Source organism: Protopterus annectens, chromosome 5.part0 (genome assembly GCF_019279795.1).
Source record: "Protopterus annectens isolate FY-2018-M chromosome 5.part0, PAN1.0, whole genome shotgun sequence".
NCBI classification, from domain to species: Eukaryota; Metazoa; Chordata; order Ceratodontiformes; family Protopteridae; genus Protopterus; species Protopterus annectens.
In genome coordinates, this window is record NC_056735.1 from 958,028,885 (window position 1) to 958,052,808 (window position 23,924).

The window sequence follows — 23,924 nt, forward strand, 5'->3', positions numbered from 1 at the left end:
TTTGAAACTAAGGTGTTCAGAAAGAACACATTTTGTAATTCATACCTACATTATGATAGTTTTCACCCACAACATTGTAAGAGAAATATTATTAAGGGCCAATTCGTGAGAGGCTCTAGGATGACAAGTGATGAAGGTGATTTCCATCAAGAATGTAACAAACTGGAAACAATGTTTTTGGAGAGGGGTTACCCATTAGAATTTATAAGTACAATAAAAGATGAGGTGGAAAAAGGTAGGAAAACTAAATTTCAACCAATAAAAGGAATAAAAGAAGGAATTATTGAGGGGCCAGGTAATAAGATAGTGAATGTAAATGAGGATGTAAAAAGGTTAATTATGGAGTTTAACACTTTAAATAAAGAGGTTAAACAGATATTTAAAAAGGAATGGGATAGATTTGTTGCCATCACAGATCTAGAAGAGATTAAGAATATGACATTACAAGTAACTTATAAAAAACCCCCTAACATAAAGAAAAAACTAGAAGGAAATGGAAAGCATAAAAGAATTGGGGAAAACAACAAAGTGGGAACTTGGAGATGTGCACAATGTCCACACATAATGAATAAGGATGAAGTTTTTATAGAAAGTAGAAAGAGATTAATTAAAAGTAAAGATAGAATTAACTGCGTTTATTTGGCAGTTTGTCAAAACTGCCAATCATTTTATATTATATATGAACACATATACGACATTGGAAAAATATAGGCACTTTAAAAATTGTGTAGGAGCTAAATATTTATTTTTGGGTTAGAACAAGTACAGCAGGATGTTAGGGAGGTTTATGGGAGGAGATTTTAGAAACTAGGGAATTGGCCAGGATTGAATGAAAATCTATCAATAGGACCAATATTAAAGGTGAAAGCGAATAAGGTCTAAGTCACATTCACTGGGTAGGTTAATATATTAAATAAGGTTATGATGAAATATTTTAAGGAATATTAAATAATATTTATTTATTTATTTATTTATTTCTTATATTCGATATTTATTTATATATTTTATTAATGTATATAGGTATATAAAAGGAAAATAAGGAATTGACAAGTAGGAATGATACACATAACACAAGCACAACACACAAGAAGTGATAGGATGTTATATAGTTGGTCAACACTCATTTTGCACAGAAATTATTGAGTTTTTATGGTAAAATGTAATGAAGAACTTTCCCAAAGATGTATTAGGAGATGTCAGATCTATTAGTAAGCAACATTTGAAAGATAAATTGATTTTAAGAGTTTTGTTTTAAATTAATATTAATGAGATGAGAAGTTGATTGGTGTATTTGTATTAATAAAATGGTGTCTTCATTGGTTAATTGATGTATTAACAGAATATAAAAGTGGAGTTTTTTTTACAACAGTTTTATCTGATGAAGTCCTGTCACTTGGTGTGGAATAGTGTGGAATAGAAATTGTACTGCTTATCGCTCTACGGCTTTTTTTGTTTTGAGTTGATAGGTTCATAGGAGATTACTAGGCTAAGGGCTTAAGAGTCCTTATAAGCCTAGCCAATATAACAGGATTGTACCCAAAGTTTTTCAGACAAACAGGTACAAAAAATTCATGCTTAAATAGGAATTTCCTATTTAAGCATGAATTTTTTGTACCTGTTTGTCTGAAGAAGTTTACGTATATTCAGTAAACGAAAGCGCTTACACTATTTTATTTGCTTCCAGTGTGGTTCTTTCTCCTTTATTGTTTTACAGAGTGTGTTTTTATTTTTTTGAGGATTGTACCCAAAATATGGCCCCTAGAGGATGGCATGGATTTTGTGCCTATGCCTTGAGTATCTTAGAGATTGCCCCGGTGTGAATTTGTGATTTCCCATCCATTGATCCAGACTGCATTTGAAGAGGGCCAGGGAACAGCTCTGCTTAATATGAATAGGAAGCCTGTTCCAAATAAGGGACAATTTCTGAGACATATCTGTCTCGTCTGCATGTTTAGTTTGAGTCACTGACTAAGTTTAGATCCCCAGATTGGGTGACCCTCATGCTGTTTGACTTGTGGATGTGTAGCAGCTCAGTCAGGGCTGGATTTGTGAGTGCCTTGTAGGTCAGGCATAGGTCACCCCTAATAGTCAGTAGGAGAGGGAGAGTAAAGGGATAGGGCTTTTAGTCTATCTGCATAGGACATGTTGTTTACACCCTATATTTTCTTTGTGATGAATCTCTGAAGTCAATCTAGCTGCTATAAGTGCTTAGTCAAGTAGAAGCCAAATGGTGCATTGCACTCAATTACTGATCTAATGAGGGCTGAGTACAGTGGGACTATAATTTCCTTGGACTAACTATATTATTAATATATGATCATGTAAGGGCCTCTACCATGGGCAGCTTTTTGTTAAGACTCCACGCCTTGAGTAGAGTCACTTTAATGTTTTTTGAGCTGGAATTTGCTATGTGGGAATGCTGAATAGGCAAATCCATATAAAAAAGCACTATTGGAGCAGCAAATGCTTTCTCTAGATTGTGCAATCCCTGATAAGAGAGGGACAGACTTTTCTTTGGAAAGGAGGGAGGTCTGTCAACCATCTCATCCCTAGCAAATACATATAGCATCCCAAAGAATGACACCAGCTGCTAAGCTGGTTATTGAAGCCTGTTGTCTTGCCCTTACATTTTAGTTTTACTCCAGGTGACAGTAGGATAGCACTCAAATCCATTGTCTTACATGCCTCCGCCATATTCTTAGAAACCTCAGATATATCCTTTGGCATTCTCTTTTGGTTGAAGCACCTATACTCATTCACTCCCACTTGAGACACCACCACATCTTTATTGTATTTGCCAAGGTGAAGCGATCTAACAGCTCTTGCAACATCCTAGATCCTGGCTTTGGAAAGACAGATATCTTTCACCCTGTTCTTGCCCAGTCCCATGATGGCAACTTCAGTGTGCCTCACAATACAGTCAACAATTACCACAACATTTGCTAGAGTGGCTATATCTGCTGTATGCCTTAAGAGCTTATAGCATGCACCCCTGTGACTCACTGAAGTTTGTATGCTGGCTGGAGATGTATGTGTTGTTTTAGAAGTATAGCCTGGTGACTGAGATCTCTTAACTCTAATTCGTGAAGAGTGAATTTGTAACAACTGTAGCATAAGGAAATGTAGTGGTGATGATTTGGCTGTGATGGAGTGTATGTGCTGCTTATCAACTGTACAATGTTATGAATAAGCAAGCAACCAGATTTATTTCAAACTTCTATCGCTCACAAACTGAGTCGTATTGTGAGGCCAATAGTGTCTTTTCTACAAACATGAGGGGAGTTAGTATACAACCTAAACACAGCAAATGCTGTCAGAAAGCAGGACTGAGGGGCCGCAGTTCCATATTAGCAAAAGTAAAGATATACTTAATGACATAAGATGTAACAGATTTTTATTCAGAAGGAATGTGAATGAAGTCACTTAGTACTCCAGGCCTTCTTTAGAACTTTGACAGTTTTATTTTAACATTATAAAAACAATTTTATATTTTAGCTGTTAACCAAATAATAAGATATATCAGAAAAACACTCATTTGGAGCACACTATTTTTACACTATATTAAAGCTTTAAAATATGTAAATATTTGTGAAAATAATCAGAGTGCAGTATAGATAACATTTATTGTTCATGACTTAGAAATCCATTCCATCTGCAATGTCCAATACATCCATTTTAACTGTTTTCTTATATCTTACCATTTGATGATGAAAGTTCTATTTCTTATGTCAGCATTTCCTTTCTTTTCCACTTTTGGTAATTACTTTAATCAGAGCAAGAAATGGCAAATCTAACCTATGTCTTTTCCCCTTTCCCTACTTCCTATATTGGTGTCTAAAACCAAGCATTTAAAGAGATACTGTGACATTTTTCTGCATTTCCCTACTAAATCATTCTTATGTAGTTCATTGCCAAATTATATGTATAACATCGTCTGTTACATCAGTATTACATCTGTAAAACAGATGTAACACGGATGCATTTTAGAAAGTCTTGCAGGAGAATAAAAATATTCAAACATGCATTTTATAACAAGTTTAACCTCTCATTTTGTAGTGCATCTGTGGGCTAGGATAAGTCTCTGCTAATCCACATATGCAATTGCAGTACTTACATCTTCCTCATAAATAATTCTAATCACATTTGTCTCCACCTTCCTCTTTTAACATTTTATTTTGCTTATTTATTACTTCCTTTTTACCTGGCTGTTCTTGCCTATTTTCTGTCCACATAAGAACCATTTAACCATTAAACCATTTATCCCTTTTGATTATATACATTTTCAAAGCCTTCAGCTTAGTTATTACATTTGTTGTGCAACTCTCCTTTTGTACCATACATCCTTATCTGTGTATTCTTTCCATGCCATTATTTTTCCTCCTAAAATTAACTGATTCTGGTGCATTAATCCCCTTCAGGCCTATGGAAATTTATGTTGCTTACAGCGCCTTTTGTTGTAATATTTTTGCTATAATCAAAACGTTCCACTAAGGTAGTGAGTTTATGTCTTTCAATGAGGTTTTATTAATTTTATTAGCTCCCTTGCCAACATCCCTTTGCCCTTTTTCCTGTCCAGCCTTCTTTCTCTTAATAAATTATATATACTTCTGAACTTTCCCAATTGTTGTATTGCTTTCCATCTGGAATGGTGGATTGGGTCCAATATCTCTGCAGCATTTTAAGCATTGTTGTCTTGTATTATTTCCAAAAGACAGGGACTCCCAACCCTCTTACTTATGTTGGCAGATTTATAATGGCCCTTGCTACATGATGGCTTTTTCCTGCCCACATGAATTTTGTAGTACTCTTTCTCAATGTCCACAAAAAATCATCTGCGGGAGGGAGAAGAAAGCCTTAAATCTTTTACTTTTCTTAAATTACTCCCTAGTGTTAAAGGCAATGACTCTTCAACTGTGCATTTTAACTTTACTCCTATGTAAACTATCTGGTTGGACCCAAAAATGGGATAATTCTTACACAACCTATCCTAAGGTGAATAATTAATATCTATGGCTTTAGTTTTTTGTTTGTTTATCTTATATCCAGAAATTATACTACATTGCCAAAGTTCTTGAAATATTAATTCAAAATCTCTTTCAGGATCTGTCAGACAAAATAACAAGCCTTTCACGTTTAGTGACAACTTGTGAGTAAATAATCCCTTACTTATATCTGCTAGAATATACTTTTCAAGTGTTCAAGATACATAGCAAATGGAGGAGGGGAAAGAGGATACCCCTGTCTAATGTTTCTAGATAATTGAAAACATTTGGAAAGTCCATTCTACTGTTTGTTTATACTGAGATTTAATATAAACATTTTAATAAAAATGTCTGCTTCTGAAGAAAGCCTATTAATCTTACTATTTCAAATAAATACTGCTAACAAACACTGCAAAATACCTTTTTAGCAGACATCTTTTACCTACCTACTTGTTTTCTCTAAGTTATCATGATCATTTCTACCTGGTACAAAGTCTTTCTGTTCCAGACCAGTCAACCATTGCAGTGAATAACTTTAAATCAGGTTTAAGTACTGCCATTGATCTGTATGACCCAGTTTGTGAAGGCTTCTTGCATGGTTTGTGAATAACAATTATGATAACTTGGACGTCCAAAATGACTGCATATTGAGTAGCAGTTCAGTTTTGGCTCTCCCAGTGTGAATATAGAAACTAAGAGAAAGCCAGTGGACCTGGATTTCTGAATACATTTCAGTAACAAACTAGTAAGGTTTCAGTAACAAACTACTAAGTGCACTACCTGGTTGCCAGGAAAGAGGACCTGAAGTAAAATCAGCTACAAAAGGTGATGAAAAAACACTGACTGGGAAAAGTACTGTAGCTGTTCAGCAAAAGAAGTGCAAGCTCCAGACATGACTTCCAGTAACCTCGAGGAATGTATAAAGCAACTGCATACAGACCTGACTAAAATAAACAAAACAATGATGGATTATATCACCTCAAACAATAAAAGGCTGGAAAAAGTGGAAGAAGATTTAAACAGATACTCAGATGAGAAGATGAAATTGCAAAACTCAGAGGTCAAAATGAAGAAAAGGCTGGCCGAACATGAGACTGCAAAAGAAAAGATGTTGCAAAAATAATAGGATTAGAGGACAGAGCATACAGAGAAAACCTTACATTTTCTGCTGTACCTGAGAAGCTGGAAGGAACAGACTGTATTAATTTCATGAAAACACAGATAGTAGCTGGACTGATATTCCACAACAAGAATTGTTAATTGAAATGGCACATCGTGTGTACACTCCAAACCTGGCTCTGAGAAAACAACCTAGAGTTTTAATAGTAAAAATGCAATCCTACCAGCAGAAGGAGTTGATTATTACAAAATTGTGTCAGAAGGACTAAGTACTAAAAGTGGGAGATAGCAGAGTATTTGTGGAGAATGTCTACTCATAATACACCAGGCAGAAGAGAAATAAATTTATTCCATTAATTGTGAATGTCGAGAAGATGGCGTGAGATTCAAACTGCTCTACCCAGCCATCTTCAAAATATTTTTCTGTGTAGGAACAAAAACATTTTTTTAAGAAATACACGAGTTTGACCAACAAAAACTGAGCTGTGAAATAGATGGAGATTCTACTTCTTGTTCTTTTGGTAATAAATATCACAGAGACACTGTGCCAGGGAAACCTTTCCCAGTGTTTCAATGGAAAATGCTTGAGAGAGGAAGAAAAAAGCACAGGAGTTGACTAAAAGAATCAAGAGTGTACTGGAGAAGAAGCAGAGACAGGCTTGGGAGATGGAGATGAACAGGAATAGAACATGAACATCTGAAAATATTGGACTTTCTTGGACTTTGTTAAACTTGTAGGGGATTCTAAAGCATATGCCTAACTTCTTGTCATTAACATTTGGAGATTAAGATCAGTAACCTGGAAAATGACAAATGTGGGATTACAAAGCATTAATTATATTTGTGAAACAGGACAGAATAAGAAAATCTGGAAGTACTGGACTTATTTGGACTTTGTTAAACTTGCAGGGGAATCTAAAGCATATGGCCTACTTCATGTCATTAATGTTGGAAAAATACTCAGGAAATGGGAAGAATAGGGAGAGAGTTAACTCTAAGTAAAACACATTTTTTTTTCTTAACAGTATTACTTAAGTGGTGCCTGATTTTCTCTACATGTTATAAGTAAAGTTTTTTCAGTTATTTTTAAGTGTAACTGGGATACTAAACTAAATAGGCACTTCTGTTTATTCTTTTTGTTTCTTTCTCCCTTCTTCTCTTTCTCTACTTGTTCCGTTTTAAAAAATGTAGGCACTTCAATGTAAAAAAAGGGTTCTGGTTAAAAGAGTATGACAAAAGGAAAATGAGTCATTTTTTTCTCATTCTTGCATAGGGGAATGACTGGGTTAAGGCCATTTGCTTTATATAGCAAGTTTTAACAGAAATCAAGTAAATGAAAAATAATATTGAATATTATAAGGTCTTTTTTTTTCTAGTAAACAGTTCTGAATCTAGTTCTCATGTCACTAGCAGACAATCTGATAAAGAAAAATGGCTTGAAGAAAATGTGTTCTGAAAACATTCAAGTGTTTCCCAGCTGGGAGAGCTATGAAGATAAGTTAAAACCAGACAACACTTAGAATCACATACTGTACCATGCATCTTAGATGGATAATCTTTCTTTCTGTTTAGCTTGAGTCTGGTTGTGTAGCTGTTAGTGTAGGACTTTTGTAAAATTTCAATATCTGAAGATCTAGATAGTTTTGTGTGTTATTAAGTTAGTAGGCTTTTGGGGGTATTGGATTTGTGTATGTATTTTTACTTGAGGGTTTCAATAAAACAAAAATTCTGCAAGATGTGACATGGACTCAAATGGAGATGACAAGAAACAATTGTATAAAAGATTAACCTCACAAACAGTGCATGCATGTAACACAAAAGGTGGAACTAGACATTTAACAAAAAAGCTGTTATACATAAAAGGTGGAAATAATAATCCCTCAAGAATATGATTCTTTCTATAATGTCTTTAAATGTTAATGGTTTCACAGATAAATACAAAAAGAAAGAGCAGTGAACTATATTAAAAACGTACAGTGCAAATAGCTATGCTACAGGGGACACACTTGGAAAGAACTGAACATGTGAATGTGATAAAGAAAGGTTTTTCAGGATGGTTATTCAATGGAATACCTGGGTCAAAGGAAGAGAGGAGCACTTGTATTAATTTCAAGAGGAGCGCCAATGGTAATAGAAGAGCAAACAAGACAATAGTGGTAGATTTGTAGTACTAAGTGGCTACTGGTATGGGAGAAGGATTACACTGGGTCTGGCATGTATTTATATTCCACCAAAAACTGCTATAATGGAGCTTAAGAAAATTCTGGGAGAAATAATTAGCTTTCAGCAAGGAATATTACTTATAGGTGGAGACTGAAATTTGAATTGCAACAGTAAAGATGTATCTTGGGGGCCCAGAAATGGACATGTAACAAAGGAGAGTAGATTTTTAAAGAAATTTATGGAAATATTTGGCATGGAAGATGTGAATTCAGTACTTGGAACTCGGACTGAATTGACAAAAATGGGGGTAGGCTAGACAGAATTTACATTTCACAGGAACAAGTGCATTTGTACCACACCTGTTATCACTCCCTCCTTGGTCAGATCCGACCACAAACTGATAACCCTGGACATCATCACCCCTCCACCTCCCCCAGTCAAAGAAACCATAGTCAAAAACCTTTCCAAAGCAAACTTCAAACTACTTGCATCCGAAGTGTAAAGCTTCACTATTCCCTTGCAGAAGGATAAAGATATCCAGGATGCGGAATCCTACACCAAGGCACTCTATATGCATCTTCAGGATTGCATGGACTGTGCTATCCCAAATAAAACCAAGACTCCTTCCTCAAGCAAGAAGAAACCAGTCTGGTGGACCCCGGCCATAAGCAAACTTTACAATAAAAGGAGGAGACTTATACAAAAAAAGGCCAAATCTCAAGTAGAAAAATCATCCCTGATCAGCATTAGTAAAAAATTGAGGGCCCTCATCAAGTCAACTAAAGCTAATTTTGAAAAGAAAGTTGCCAAGGATGCCAAGGATAACCATAAGGCCTTCTATGGCTACGTCAAAAACCTAAATGGCAATGCTCAGGTCTGTTCTGAGCTAGTACAAAATGGAACAAAATACACTGACCCTTCTGACATTGCCAACATCTTGGCTGACAGGTTCAGTGCAAATTTCTCCCCCCACCCCTCACCACCTACAGGACCTATTACCATTCCAGGGGATTGTGTAAGTCCAATTATTACTGATACGTTGGTTAACAAGGCTCTATCTAAAGCTAAAAACACTGCCTACATGGGACCAGATGGTGTCCCAGGCTGTGGCATACGTGAGTTCCAAAAGGAATTAACCCCGCATCTTAATACCCTGTTCAGTCTCAGCCTCCCCACAGGATATGTGCCCATAGAATGGTGCACAGCAATGGTGCTCCCGCTACACAAGGGTGGGGCCACAACTGACCCTGGGAACTACCGACCAATAAGATCTGTAAGGCTATGGAGCGAATCATTATGGAACTCATAAATGGAGAGATTTGGAACCACCAGTCGCTGGACCCCACACAGTTTGGCTTCGTCAAGGGCAGATCATGCCTCCTGAACCTGGTGGATTTCTTTGAGACAGTTACTCAGGCTATAGATAAGGGAAAGGAGGTTCACACGGCTTACCTTGACCTTGCTAAAGCATTTGACACCATTCCCCATTCAGGCATTATTGATAAGCTCACCAGCCTGGGCATAAACCCTTACTTCACAAGATGGATCGCAAACTGGCTCTCAGACAGATCCCATAAAGTAAGAGTAGCGGGATCTATGTCTGAATCCAGACCAGTAACGAGTGGTGTGCCTCAGGGCTCTGTCCTGGGGCCCCTCCTGTTTGGCATATACTTCTCAGAAGTACAGGCAAGCACGGAAGGGCTGTGGCTGACTAAGTTTGTGGACGACTGCAAACTGGGTGCTATAATAGAGTCTCCGGCCGACATGAAGATCCTCCAGAAGGGTCTAAATGAGACTGATGCATGGTGTCAAAGCCAAGGTCTCAAGATAAATGCAAAAAAATGCGCAGTAATCCCCTTTGGAAAAAACAGAGTACCCGCAAACTACAACTTAGGAGGTAATCCCCTGAAATCTGAAGAAGAAATAAGGGATCTAGGGACCCAAGTAGATAGTCAGCTTTCCTTTGATAACCATGTTGCCAAAGTGGTTAGAAAATCCTTCTATGTGACCCATCTGATCATGAAAGGGTTCGCATCAAGATCTAAGGATGTAATGGTGCCCCTCTACTCTTCCCTCATCAGACCCATTATTGAGTACAATGCACCAATTGGAATGTACCTGGCTAGACATCTCCAGCAGCTGGAGACACCACAGAGGTACCTAACCAAGAGGATTACTGGCCTCAAACAGTTGCCCTATGCAGCACGATTGAAAAAGCTAAGACTGTTCTCTGTTGCATATCGCTTTCTCAGAGGTGATCTCTGTCTAATGTACAGAACCATGTCCAACCCAGAATTATTGAACATGCTCCATCTTAGCAAAACCAAATCTACTCGAGCTACATACTCTAGGGATATAAACCTCAACACAACAATGAATAGAACATGCTGGAGGGATAGATTCCCTTCGCAGAGACTTCCCTTACTATGGAACAGGGTCCCGATCTACATAAGACAGAGCCCCTCACTATCACTCTTCAAGAGGAACCTTGATGAGTGGATGGGTAACAGAAAGTTCACACCGGGGATCACACCAACAGCACTACTAGATAGGGGCCAAGGGTACTAGCTGCTAGTACAAGGGTCTAGGGAACTACTAAAGGGGCAGTGAATACCGCACAACATGGCTGGGCTAATATATGCCTTCGGGCAGATAGCCCAGTACCAACCTATGAACCTATGAACCTATGATTGAAGGTCCTGATATACATTCAGTAACTATTTCAGATCATGCAGCAGTAATAAATAAAATAAAAACATAGAGTAATTAAATAAAAAGGAGACACTGACATTTTCCCACCTTTCTGTTGAAAAGAGAGGAATTTATGGAATGGGTAGTAGAAATTATTCAGGAGATATTAGAGAAGATAGAAACTTCTTCTGAAAATATAGCTAGGGAGTGGGATTGCCACCAAGCTTAGGGATCCTATAAAAAGGAAGATAACAAGGGACTTGTAGAAGTATTAGAAATATTTCAGAAATTCTATGAAGGTCTGCATAAAACAGAGAAATATGGAAATCAAGAAAAGGTACAAATGGAAATGTTTATGGAAGAATTAAATATGCTAATGTTAGAGGTAGATGAGGCTCAATTACTAACATGATATGAGAAGATCAGATAAAAATGGTGATGTATAACCAATTTACAAAAAAGACCCCATGAATAGATGGTATTCCTGTGGAAGTTTGGAAACTAAGAAGGAAAAACTGATAAAGATTTGGAAGGTTCTGTTTAACAGTATTTTAAGAGGAGGAGAAGGACTGACATGCTAGAAAAAAGCGGGAGTAGCTGTAATACCTAAAGAGGGTAAAGATCCATCAGACGCAGCTTCATACAAGCCCATTTCAATACTCAATCTTGATTATAACATCTTTATGCCTATAGTGGCTAAAAGAATGGGAAAACTGATGCCAAAATTGATAGATATGGATCAGTTTGGTTTTGTGGAGGGAAGGCAAACATCTGACAACATAAACATAACAGTGATGATTCAGAGGGAAGCAGAATGTAAGAAAATACCACTGTTGTTGGTGGGTCTTGATGCAGAGAAAGCATTTGTCAGAGTAAGCCTAGATTTTGTGAGTGGAGCAATGGAAGCATTTGCATTCTCTGATAAAATTATAAAGTTGATTAGAAGGATATATGAAGGTTCAGAGGTGAAAATTAAACTGGGTGGGGTCCTCTATGATAATCTCTGCTTGAGCAGAAGAATCAGGCAGGGGTGTCCTCTCTCCCCTTTGTTATTTGCATTGTATTTAGAACCATTGGCAAATAAAATAGGGGACTCAGAAATTCAAGGATATAATTGGTATGATAGTCAAGAAAAACTGGGTCTCTTTGCAGATGACATTATTTTATACATGACAAAACCAGAAAAGGACATTACAGTGCTTTGGAACATATTGAAGCAGTTTCAAAACTTTTGGGATACAAAATTAATTAAGCTAAAACAAAAGCAATAGTGGTAAATTATGTCCCCATATATGCATTAGATTATCAATATCCATATTTATGGGGAAATGATAAAATGAAATATTTATTAGTATATATTAAAAATGATACCAGTGTGACAGTTAAGGATATGTGGGAAGAGACTAAAGAAAAAATAATACAAAAACTGAGAAAATGGAAATTCTGTTATATGGACAAGCAGTTAAAATGTTTTTAGTCCCTTTAGCCTTATCCACTGGTCAGCCATTTATTTAACAACCAGAGGAGAAGTTGCAGATTACAATTAATAAAGAGCTGAAGGATTTTATATGGGAGGGGAAGATGTAAACAGTCAAGTAGGATAAGCTGATTCTTTCAACAGAAGAGGACAGATTGGCATTACCCGAGTTGAAGGGGTATGTCAAAGTAACACATTTAAGGCTCCTATATATAGCACAAGCAGAAAACTATAATTAAAAGTGGAAAGAGAAGATGATGAAACAGGGGGAGCTCAAGTAACAGAGAGACTGGGATTTTGGATGCAGACCTTTAAGGAGAACAGCAACAATCATACAGAATATTATATTCATAAAGTAGCAGAAGGTCTTCTAAGAACTAAGCCCGTACAGAACTGAGAAAGGAGAGTCTTCCAATAAGGATTACTGCAATTAGGGATACAGACAATATGCAAGAAGGGGGCGGGAATGCATCAGAGAAAACTGGCAAAGGATCCAAGGTATTGGGCACAAATAACTAGACAGGAAAAGGTAATAGAATAGGAAGACGTCAAGAACTTATTTAGACTGCAGGCTAGAGATTGCCTTCCATATCAAGGAGTGATATCAGAGTATATGCAAAAGAGAAAGAGATGGGGGGGGGTCCTAAGTGGAAGACCACTGGTACAGTTTTTAGTAGAATCTACAACAGAAGTTGCTATTAAGAAAGGAATAATTAGTAGAACATATAAAATATTGCATAAGAATCAATCAGAGGAGGTTAGGAATGATTGGGAAGAGAGATGAGATAAGCAATTCACAAAGAAACAATGAGGGGATACATGCATGTCTCCAAAATATACAACACAGTCTAGAAGATTTAGGATGTTTGTCTGGAAGTGTTTACACAGGTATTTTTATACCCCAAACAGACTTCAAATAATTTTTCCTCAGATAGACAGCAAATGTTGATGGTGTGATGGGAAAGAAAGAGGTAACTGGGAATATATTTTCTGGGAGTGTAATGAGTTAGCAGAGCTTAAAGATTCCCTGCAGACTAGTCTGTCAGAGATACTGGGTGAGGAAACTGAAGTTACTAAGGAAATGATTTTTTTGAGCTATGGTACAGAATCGGAATTACCTAGATATAGTAAGGCTTTGCTGAGTCTAATTATGATGGCTACAAAAAAAGCAATTACTTGAAAATGGAAATTGAAGTCTAAATCAACCTTACTAAAAGTAGCAAAGATAGTAACAGAGATAAAACAACTGGAACTGGGATCTTTAGAAAAGGGTAGGTGCAAATTACATAGGAAAAATGGGAAATGTGGGATGAATTCATGCAGAGGAGGAACAAGGTTTAAAAGAAGGCAGGATGTGAATGAGCTATGTAATGACTGACTAACAATGACTGGAAATGTTAAAAGTGATATATAATGTTTGCAGCTACAGTTGTATTGGCACTGTTTGGAATGTATAATATTTACAACTGAGATTGTGTTGGTATGGTTTATTTTCATTTATGTAAACGTAACATGGCCTATGTCATACATGATAATTTAATAAAGTTGTTTCTTGTTAAAAAATTATGATAACTTGTTTATCAATATATTATTAACTAACTTAATAAAGCCCTTAATATATTTTTTTTAAAAATTACGTATATTTCTAATGACAAAGCATTACGTCCAAATGTTTTACCCCTCTTTAGATTTGTTAATATTGTTTACACTTTATTTTCTGTAACTTCTTGCATTAGTCATTTATTCATTCATTCATTCATTCATTCATTCATTCAACTGAGTGCTACTTCATTCTCCCAATTTGATTTGCCATTGCAAGTAAGTTTGTAGGCAACCATTTCTTCTACAAGTTGAATAGTTTTTCCTTTTTTAAGTTAATTTTAGGTATAACTCAGTGATAGACCTTCATCCAGGGACACAGTCATGTAGCTTATTTGTTGAGTCTGTCCCAGATGAGTTGTAAATTGAAAACATGAGCAAATACTATTCTTTGTTCTAGTGTGCATCAAAATGAATGCTAAAGCTTTCAAAAAGTAATTACAGTGGTAATTAAAATATACTTGTACTGCAGTGGAGATTACTTTAGTGGTTTGGTTGATATAATTTTTCACAGATTTCTTTACCACAACTAACATTTTGTATTTCATAGTTTCAGAGATTGACCCCTGTTTGCAGAATCCATGTCAGAATGGTGGCACATGTGCTTATGGGAACAATGAGCAAACCTACTTCTGTCTTTGTACGGAACTCTTCATGGGCAGAAACTGTGAAAAGGGTAAAAGATAATAAGATGCAGTATATAATGTTAATCTTAGAATATCTGACAAAAGAAACACTGTAACTAAAAAGTAACTTTACTCATGAATTTTATGAGCTATGCAGATTTAAGGCAACACTTATATTTGACTAACAAAGTCTGTTTAATCAACTTGTTATTTGTATATTTGTATGCTCTATGTCTGATGTGCTCTGGTAATTTAATGTATTCATATCAACATGATTCAACTCTCTAACTAAATTTGTGCATAGATCCATGCAAAGAAATACATTTTAACAGCAAAAAACATAGACGATCATATCTGGTTAATAAACATGTATGACCTTAGCTGACTACATCATAGGTCTAAAAAATGATGTAAAACTGTTGGAAAGGTAAACAAGCCAGAAGAGAGGCATTTTAATGATAAAGCTTGGTACTGTAGCAGAATGACTGTATATTATCTATGGCTTAGCACGAGAAGGCATACATTAATGTAAGTTATTAAATATGCCCTCAGCTCAGCAGAGTAGATAATGCATTTCTTACTATAGGGCCACTGATTAGCATTTGGCTGGCTGCCTGAGTGCTGTTGGAGATGCATATGATAGATGGGGAGCAGAGGTCACTGGCAAGTGTTTCCATCATGGAAGGAGATTAAGTAATAATGCACTGAAGGGAAAACTCCTGTTGGAAACTGTGAACAGTACCTTCTTCTTGATGGAGCAGACATCTCACTGTGGGAACATGTATTGCATGATGAACATATAGAAATGCATGTTTATGTACTGGGCCTAGTGTCATTATGTACGGTGCTCATTTGTGGGAACAGTAGATACTGAGCTGAAATACCTATGTTATCTACAAGATTGTGGATGCTGACCTTTGATGTTTTCCCACTTTTCTTCATGTCAGCAAAGATGTGTAACATGCATTACAGGCAATGGGGCAAGAAAAGGGGCAAATGCTACTAGTGTAAAAAGAATTCTTTGATGGTTCCAGACTCCAGACATCTGAACCATAAATTAATACAGGGAAAGATGTATAAGAGGTCATATAGTACCATGATAATTCAGAAATTAAAATGACTTTAATTTAAAATGGCTGGAAATTACTAACCAAAGTCACTCCATTACTGATAAAATAAGGACTGCACACTGGTGCAGCAGTAGCATTGCTGCCTCACAACCAGAGGTTCTCTGGTTTGATTCCCGACTGGAGTGCTTTCTGTGCAGAGTTGGCATATCCTTCCTGCATTTGTGTGGGCTTACTCTGGTTTCCTCCCACATTACAAAGATGTATCTGGGGTGGTTCACCCTGGCCCTCTGCTGAAAACTGGCTTTGTTCCAAGTCAGACTTTCCAGGTAAACAATTATTAAAATAAGCAAAAGACACAGCAAATGGTAAACTCTTGTGAATGGTGCTTAATGCCAGAACACCAATCTATGTACATTTGTAGTCTAATAAAAAGTATTTATTTAACTATATTAACTGAAAAAATTATTACCAGAAAACTGTTTGGGAAAACTATGTCAGATGATTTGCTAAGTGATAAGAACTAAATAAGTCAGTTTAAGAAGTTTAACGCTTTTAGATCACTACTGAAATGAAACACTTTTTTTCTTAAATGATCGTATGTATTTTAAAAGTAAACACACTGTAGACTACAAATTTATTTGGAAGATAGAAATGACTCAGGACTGTTTTCTGGTGAAATGATCAGAAATGCGTTTATTTATTAGCCAGAAAACACACACACACACACACACACACACACACACACACACACACACACACACACACACACACACACACACACACACACACACACACACACACAAATATATTGCTTCAGGGGAAACATGAGACAACTGCCTGGTTAGGGGAATCTTGCAATGAACAAATGGAGACTTGGAGATTCAAACCAAGGCCTATAGGATGAAGCTTGTTAACAATTCATGGATCATTTTAGCTAAACTGCCAGACAATTTTTATCTCCCATGAAAGCATTTAAAGCTGATACAATGGAACAAGTAGAACAGCTATTGCAACAGTGCAACACAATCTTTTCAATAAATATTGGCAAAGTAAATAGTTCAGTTATGCCAGAAATATAATTGCCCATGTGATCAAATGTGAAATAATAACCATCTTCTCTATGCTGGAGGTGGAAATGCTTTCTATGGTCATAATTTCTGCTGTATTATAAGGAATAGAAGCTGGTGCAGAACATGACTGGGTATGGCTAGACAGGTTGGCTGTTTTGTCATGTCACAAGTTGTAGCTGTGACATAATTTAAATATGTGTATAAACTGTAGTAAATATAATTTTCAGTTCCAAAACTGTCAGCATCAGCATCTCATCGCTGTCATTTGTGAGAGATGTGAGTACTGAGCCAAATTTGAGACCATATTCTTGTAAACAAACACATTCTGTGAGAATCACTTGTGTGCACTGCACTCTGTACATATCCTCAGTATCACTCACATGCACCACACTCTGTACATATCCTCAGTATCACTCATGTGCACCACACTCTGTACATATCCTCAGTATCACTCACATGCACCACACTCTGTATATATACGCAGTGTCACTCACATGCACCGCACTCTGTACATATCCTCAGTATCACTCACGTGCACCGCACTCTGTACATATCCTCAGTATCACTCACACGCACCACACTCTGTACATATATCCTCAGTAAATTATCATATGCTGAAGCACTAAAAAAATCCCTGGTCAAGATGCATCAGACTAGTAGGTGCAAGACCCAGTGTAAACTATGTACTAAAACACCAATTTGAGGCAACACAGCTGAGAGTCACTAGTAAGCAGCACATCCTAGACCAGTTACACCAAAGCATTCAGAAAACACAGACAGAAATATACTAGTGATTGGTGACTCCATAGTTAGGCATGTGCACTCTACACTCATAAGGCTGGACAAAAACAGAATGACAGTGAGCTGTCTTTCAGGAACTAAGATTGTTGAAGTTACAAGGACCATTAGGACCCTTAAACAGGACAAATATAATTGCAGCATAGTGATGGCACATGTTGAGGTAAATAACCTAGTGCACCAAACCCTGAAGAATTTGAAGAAAGACATGACTGAGCTCCCCATGCATGTCATAAATGCAAGAAATAGTTTATTATTTACTAGAATCCTTCCATCACCAAAATGATGCCAAATTTTAAAGAAAAGATGTTTGGCTTTAACAATTGGGTAAATACCTAATGCTCTTTTAGGGGGATCAAGTATATGTCACGTGGGAATGTGAAGGTAAGTTGTTACAAGAATGTAACTGTTTTTCACTGGAAGGAAAATGGCAAACTGTCTTAACTGGTATCTGATCAAGTTAAGACAAAACTGATAAATTAGAATGGTAGCTGATTCATCTCATTGACATACTAGAATGGAAGCTGATTCATCTAACTGTCATATTAAAATGGAAGCTGATCATAGGATCATAGGAAGTTAATAGGCTAATGGCCCTAGGACCCTTACAACCCTAGCCAAGTTCTACCCTTATTTCCACGATCAGTACCTAATGCCCGTGTCCAAGAGGAATACAGGTGGAACCCCTGGGGGGAATTTATGATTACACATCCAATCGTCCAGACTGTGTTTGAAGAGGACCAGTGAGGTGCTCTGTTATACATGAAATGGGAGTCTTTTCCAAAGGTGTGGTAACCTCTGGGAGACAAATCTGTCCCTCAAGCAGGTTCTATTAATGTCATATACCAGGTTAAGGTCTTTAGAGCGAGTAACCCATGTACCATTTGATTTGTGGATAAGCAGCATCTTCAATAACGCAAGGTCAAAGATTGCCTTATATGCAAGCAGAGATCGCCTCTGAGTATGACTGATGAAATATATTCATATACTACAGAAGGTTTTTTTTTATATTAGAATATGCTGCCACTTTTGTAATAAGGAAAGCAATTTGTGCTGAAAAAAGTTCTCCATTTCACAGATGTATTCATCATAGTATTCAGACAGCATACAATAAAATATTTTTCTGTAGATCTATTTTGTTTGATTTGATTTTGGTGCTTTGATGCTTTCAAGTGGTGATTAAACTGGCAAAGTGTAACACCATAATGCTGCTTACCAGTGTGCCCTTTGGTTTGTGACCTTCACTTTTATTACATTGGACCTTTAAGTAATTAATGTACTGTGTCCTAATGATATATCCAAAACATGAATCACCTGCTATAGAAACAGAATGCAAAGCACATCAGGAAACGTGAATTGTGGAATCTATCATTAATCCTCTTCCATGCAGGGAGTTGTTTCTTGCATCAAGGACATGCAATATATATATATATATATATATATATATATATATATATATATATATATATATATATATATATATATATATATATATATATATATATATATATAAATAATATAAAATACAATTAGCAATGTCTGTGATAGAACTTTATTATTTTCAAACAATAGAAAACGTGTTAGGTAAATGCTACAAAGCAGAAATGTCCATGCAACTGCAAAAATGGTTTACTTCAGAAAAACGGGTTCAGGCGCCTAGGCAGCGAGACATTTCCCTGTGATACATTTTGGCTGGGGACACATGGCTGGAGTAACATTCAGCTGCAGAGAAATATGGCTGTTTGTTTTCCCCCTGTGCATTTGGTTATTGAAGTTGTAGGTATGACAACACATTCTTCTCTTTGCCCACAGGGAATTTGCAAACAGCCATATTTCTCTGCAGCTGAATGTTATTTCAGCCATGTGTCCTCAGCCAAAATGTATCGCAGGGAAATGTCTCGCTGCCTAGGCGCTTGAACCCCAGAAAAACACTGTAGCACTTTGAATTGTTTTTGCTAGTACATATATTTTCTCTGCTGCATATGCAATTTTCATACAAAATTCCTCTAATGTATACAAATGTAAGCACTGTAGTACATGGAGATTGCTTATTATGCCCTGAAACTGACAAAAGATACATTTTTATGTATTTTTCTGATGTCAGAGAAGTGCATAACAACTTTTGTTGTACACCATTTGAAGATGCTGTGCTCTAGTCTTACACTATAGCACATGTGACAATGATCTCAGAAAAGTGGAAGATAGCTTTAACACATTTAAAAGCTGTAACATACTGAAAAATTGTGTGACAGAGTGAACTGACTCACAGATTTTAAAACTGTTGGTTGATTAGAATTACATTTTGCTTCTGGGTACTGTCTGTGTGATATCATTAATTGCATTAGAGCATTAGAACAGTTCACACTTCCACACTTTTTCCTCTAACCCATAATACCCCGGAATAGTTAAAACTCACTGCAGTTCATGATTTATGTTTGAGTGACGTAGGGATGTCAGAACCTATCCTAGCAGTCAGTATATGCAAGGTGTTGAACCTCATTCTGGACAGAGTGGCAGTGTGGAGCAGAATATACATGTTCATCCTCTCAGACACTGTACTCAGCCTGTGGTCAGTTAGGAAGACTGAAAGTCAATCTTCTGCAACAGCTAGAAAAAACACACACAGACACATGGATTTATAGAGATTACCAACTATGTACTTGATAGATACAAAGAGTATAATAACCACAGAAACAAATCTGAATCATTTAGTTTCAAGTTTTGTTTAGTTTACTTGCCCTTTTTAGGTCCAGTTAATGGTCTTAACTCTAAATAAAGGAAAAAGCCAGGCTTGTGATGGACTGTGTGCTCTGGTTATTGGAAAAGTGATGGAATTTAATTTTATCCACTGGAAATTACTTTCTCTTCTTAACTGTACAATGCAGCTTAGGCTTGATATTTATTTTCTTTATTTATCCTTTGTTGAACAGGTTAGTCCCACTAGGCTAATAGCATTTTTTTCAAGGCGACCCAAGGTGGTATTTATACTAGTAGGGGAAATTTGGCCAGGGCATCAGGGAACTTTCCCTACCCATCTTTATTGTGAGTAGGATGCATTTTGCAGGAGTATTTCCTGTTTCCATTCCAGGTGCAGAGGTGGCCTAGAGAAACAGGGAGGCATATAGAGTGAGAAGAAGATAATGGAGTGGTGAGAGAAATGAAGGTGAAAGCAAAAATTGGGACCAGAGAATGTGTTCAGAATTCTGATGTTTCTGTGTTTGATGGAGATGAGTCAGCAAATGATGGATGTATAACTACAACCCTCCAGTCAGGAAGGTTGCGGGATGCTTTTCTTAAACAAATCATGATACAGAGTGAGCAAGAAAATGAAAGAGTTGTTTCCTGGGGGACATTATGGAAAAAATACAAAAGGAGGAAGCAGAGACAATCTTGAAGAATAGTGGTGAGACAGAAAAGAAAATATAAACCACCACAAGGACAACTGAAGTGAATAAATAACCAGAACCTCACAAAACTTCAGTCCAAGGCTCCAATAAAGGCTATCCCTCCAAAAAGAATGTAGAGAGATGATAATTCCAAGAAAATGTATGCAGAGAATGTAAAAGAAGGCAAAAAGGGAGAAGCAGAAAAGAAGGCAGAAGAAAATGAAAAACAGAAGTACAGGGTAAGGATTCAAAGTAAAGAAAACTAAGAAATTGACAGGTATGAAGATTAAGAAATGGACAGGTATGAAGTGTGGGACAATTTATTAGCTGCTTTAGGTTTAAAAGGGCATGAAGTATGAGCATTTATTCTTATTCAGAAAGAGACATTTTGGGACATTATATCTGAGTATGTTTTTCAATGGAAAATTTCCTTGCAGAATATGAAAAAAAGAGACTGTAACCCATGGAATCTTTATGTGATAAAAGTATTTAACAGGGAAACTAAAAAAGAAAATTCATGTACAAATTTGAACAGACGTGGAAAGAGACTTTGACAAGACATTTGAAAACTTTATGTAAAGAAGTCCTGGACATTGCAAAGTCTATGATAAAGGGGGTTTACAGACTGGTGAATGGGATTGTCATATTGTATTAAAATAGAAAGTGAAAAAATATATACATATACCAAGCATAATAAATATGGAGGGGAACAGATGTGCTGTAAAATACTGGTAATGACCCAAAATATATATTTTGTGTGGAAAAGAAGGACATGTGATAGGTAACTGTGATAAAAGAGAATGTTATATTTGTTGGGAAATGGGGCATGATGCAAAGAATGTGAACTGAAATGTTATAAATGTAACAAAATTTGAACAAAAATTCAAGGAAGTACAAAATGGGGATGTATAGAACTGAACTAGATTATTTTACAGTATCAGATAATTTAGTTATAGGAGAAGTGAAAGTAGTTGAAGCAGGGTTTTTTGATCATCTCGCAATGTGGCTAGACATAAAGGAAATCAAGGAATATATAAAAATAGGCAAAGGAATAAAAAAGATAAATGAGAAAGTATGGAATGAATAAGGAAAGAGATTTGTAATACAGTTATGGAAAGATCATATTACTATGAGAACATTTTATAAAAAAATGGTCTGAATGGTGGATGATATTTAAGGAAAAATTTAAAAAAGTGTTTTATAGTGGCAATATGGTGTGATGTGAGAAAAGTAGAGAAAGAAAAATATAAAAGAACATATAATAAAGAATTGGAGGATTTAGAACACAATGATAGAAAGTACTTTGACAAAGAAAATTAATTATGTGAAAGAAATCAAGAAAAAATGCAAGAATTGTTATATAAGCAAAGATATTTTACAAGGAAAAAGAGAGGAAACATTGAGTTAGTTAAGCATATTCATAAAAGAATAGGTAGTGTAATGACAGAAACAAAAAAAATGTAAAAGGAGAAACATAAGGAACTCAGGAAATGATTATGAATAAACAATATAAACAAGAAATGTTTGAAGAATTAAGAAGGTAGTTAAAAAATGGATAGTAAAAAAAGTTAACAGAAAAACAGACTAAAGGGTTGAAAAAGGATATTTTTTAAAGGAGCTAGATAAAGTATTGTGACAAGTAAATGTAGATTTGGCTGCATCATCAGATGGAATAGGGTAATAAATGTATAAAAATTTAAGGGACTGGCAAAAAATATTTTTAAAAATTTTGAGTTAATAGTTAAATGAAACAAATGAAATAAATAATTATGGAGTGGAAAACTTAAGCTCATAATGAAACAAGATGACTGAAGACAACTAAAAATTAGAGACTGATAGTATTGAATAATAGTGATAAGATATTTATGAAAATAATACAAAAGAGATTTGAAACTAAAATGGAAAATATTATGGAAGATGGTATATGTAGTGTAAAGAGGAAGGATTGTCAAGAATTATTAATGATGGTTAGAGAAATTGTGGATGACATTGTGAATAGAAAAGAAGTAGAACTCATGATAGGAGACCTTAATAAGGCATTTAATACAATTCAACATGCAATCTTATGGGTAGTAATGAAAGAATATAATACAAGTCAAAAAGTTAGGAAATTATGTATGTCAGCATGTAGTAAAGATAAAGTAAAAATACTTGTAAATGGGTGGTTAAGCCAAAATGGGTGGTTAAAGCAAGGATGTCCAATGAGATGTATACTCTCTGCATTAGTTATGAATGTGACAGTATGTGAAATAAATTACAAAATGAAGGAGGTGGGATATATAATATCTTAAGGGTTAAGAATTCTATTTTGTTAACATATGCAATATCATTATAATAATTACAAAAAACAAACAAAAAAACTAACAAAATTTTGATAAAAGAAGTAATTTGCAAAACTATGTGTCTAGAGGTGATAGGAATGACTTTAAATAAAGAGAAAAGTAAAGGTTTAAGTGATGTAATAAAATAGGGAGCATGTATTTTACAATTAATGAAATTTCTATGTTAAATATAAAGTTTGGGTATAAAGATCTAAGTAGAATTCAATGGAGAAAAACAATAGTAAAAATAAACCAAACTTTTTTTCTGTAGAATATATATATATATTCATTTGGAAAAAAAGGCTTATTTAATAATTCAGTACTGATGGGAAGAACAGAACACTTAGCATGTGTATTTATGTTGCCAACATTATTTGAAAAGGAATTGTTGCTGATGTTTTCATTTATATGGGGTTCAAGATTAAACCTAGTAAAAAGATAAGTTTTGTATGTAAATAAAGAGGAAGGAGGTTTAAGTTTAATTAACCTAGTGGTATGTGCTGCGTCAATACATTTGTACAAAGTGTTAAAGTGGACAAATGAAAACGATGTGAAATTAGCAGTAAAATTGTATAAATATAAGTATTCAAATGTTGGGGTATGATAAAAAAGAGTAGAAGAG

The 23,924-nt window shown here is 35.7% G+C and overlaps 1 protein-coding gene across 1 annotated transcript in view; it reads left to right on the forward strand.

Moving 5' to 3' along the window:
* The window catches only part of HGFAC (HGF activator), a 1,210,481-nt gene that overhangs the window by 296,484 nt on the left and 890,073 nt on the right, over positions 1-23,924 (forward strand). Inside the window, exon 5 of the mRNA XM_044072728.1 lies at positions 14,582-14,707. Within this exon, the coding sequence (XP_043928663.1) occupies positions 14,582-14,707 (126 nt within the window). The remainder of the gene's footprint in view (positions 1-14,581; positions 14,708-23,924) is intronic.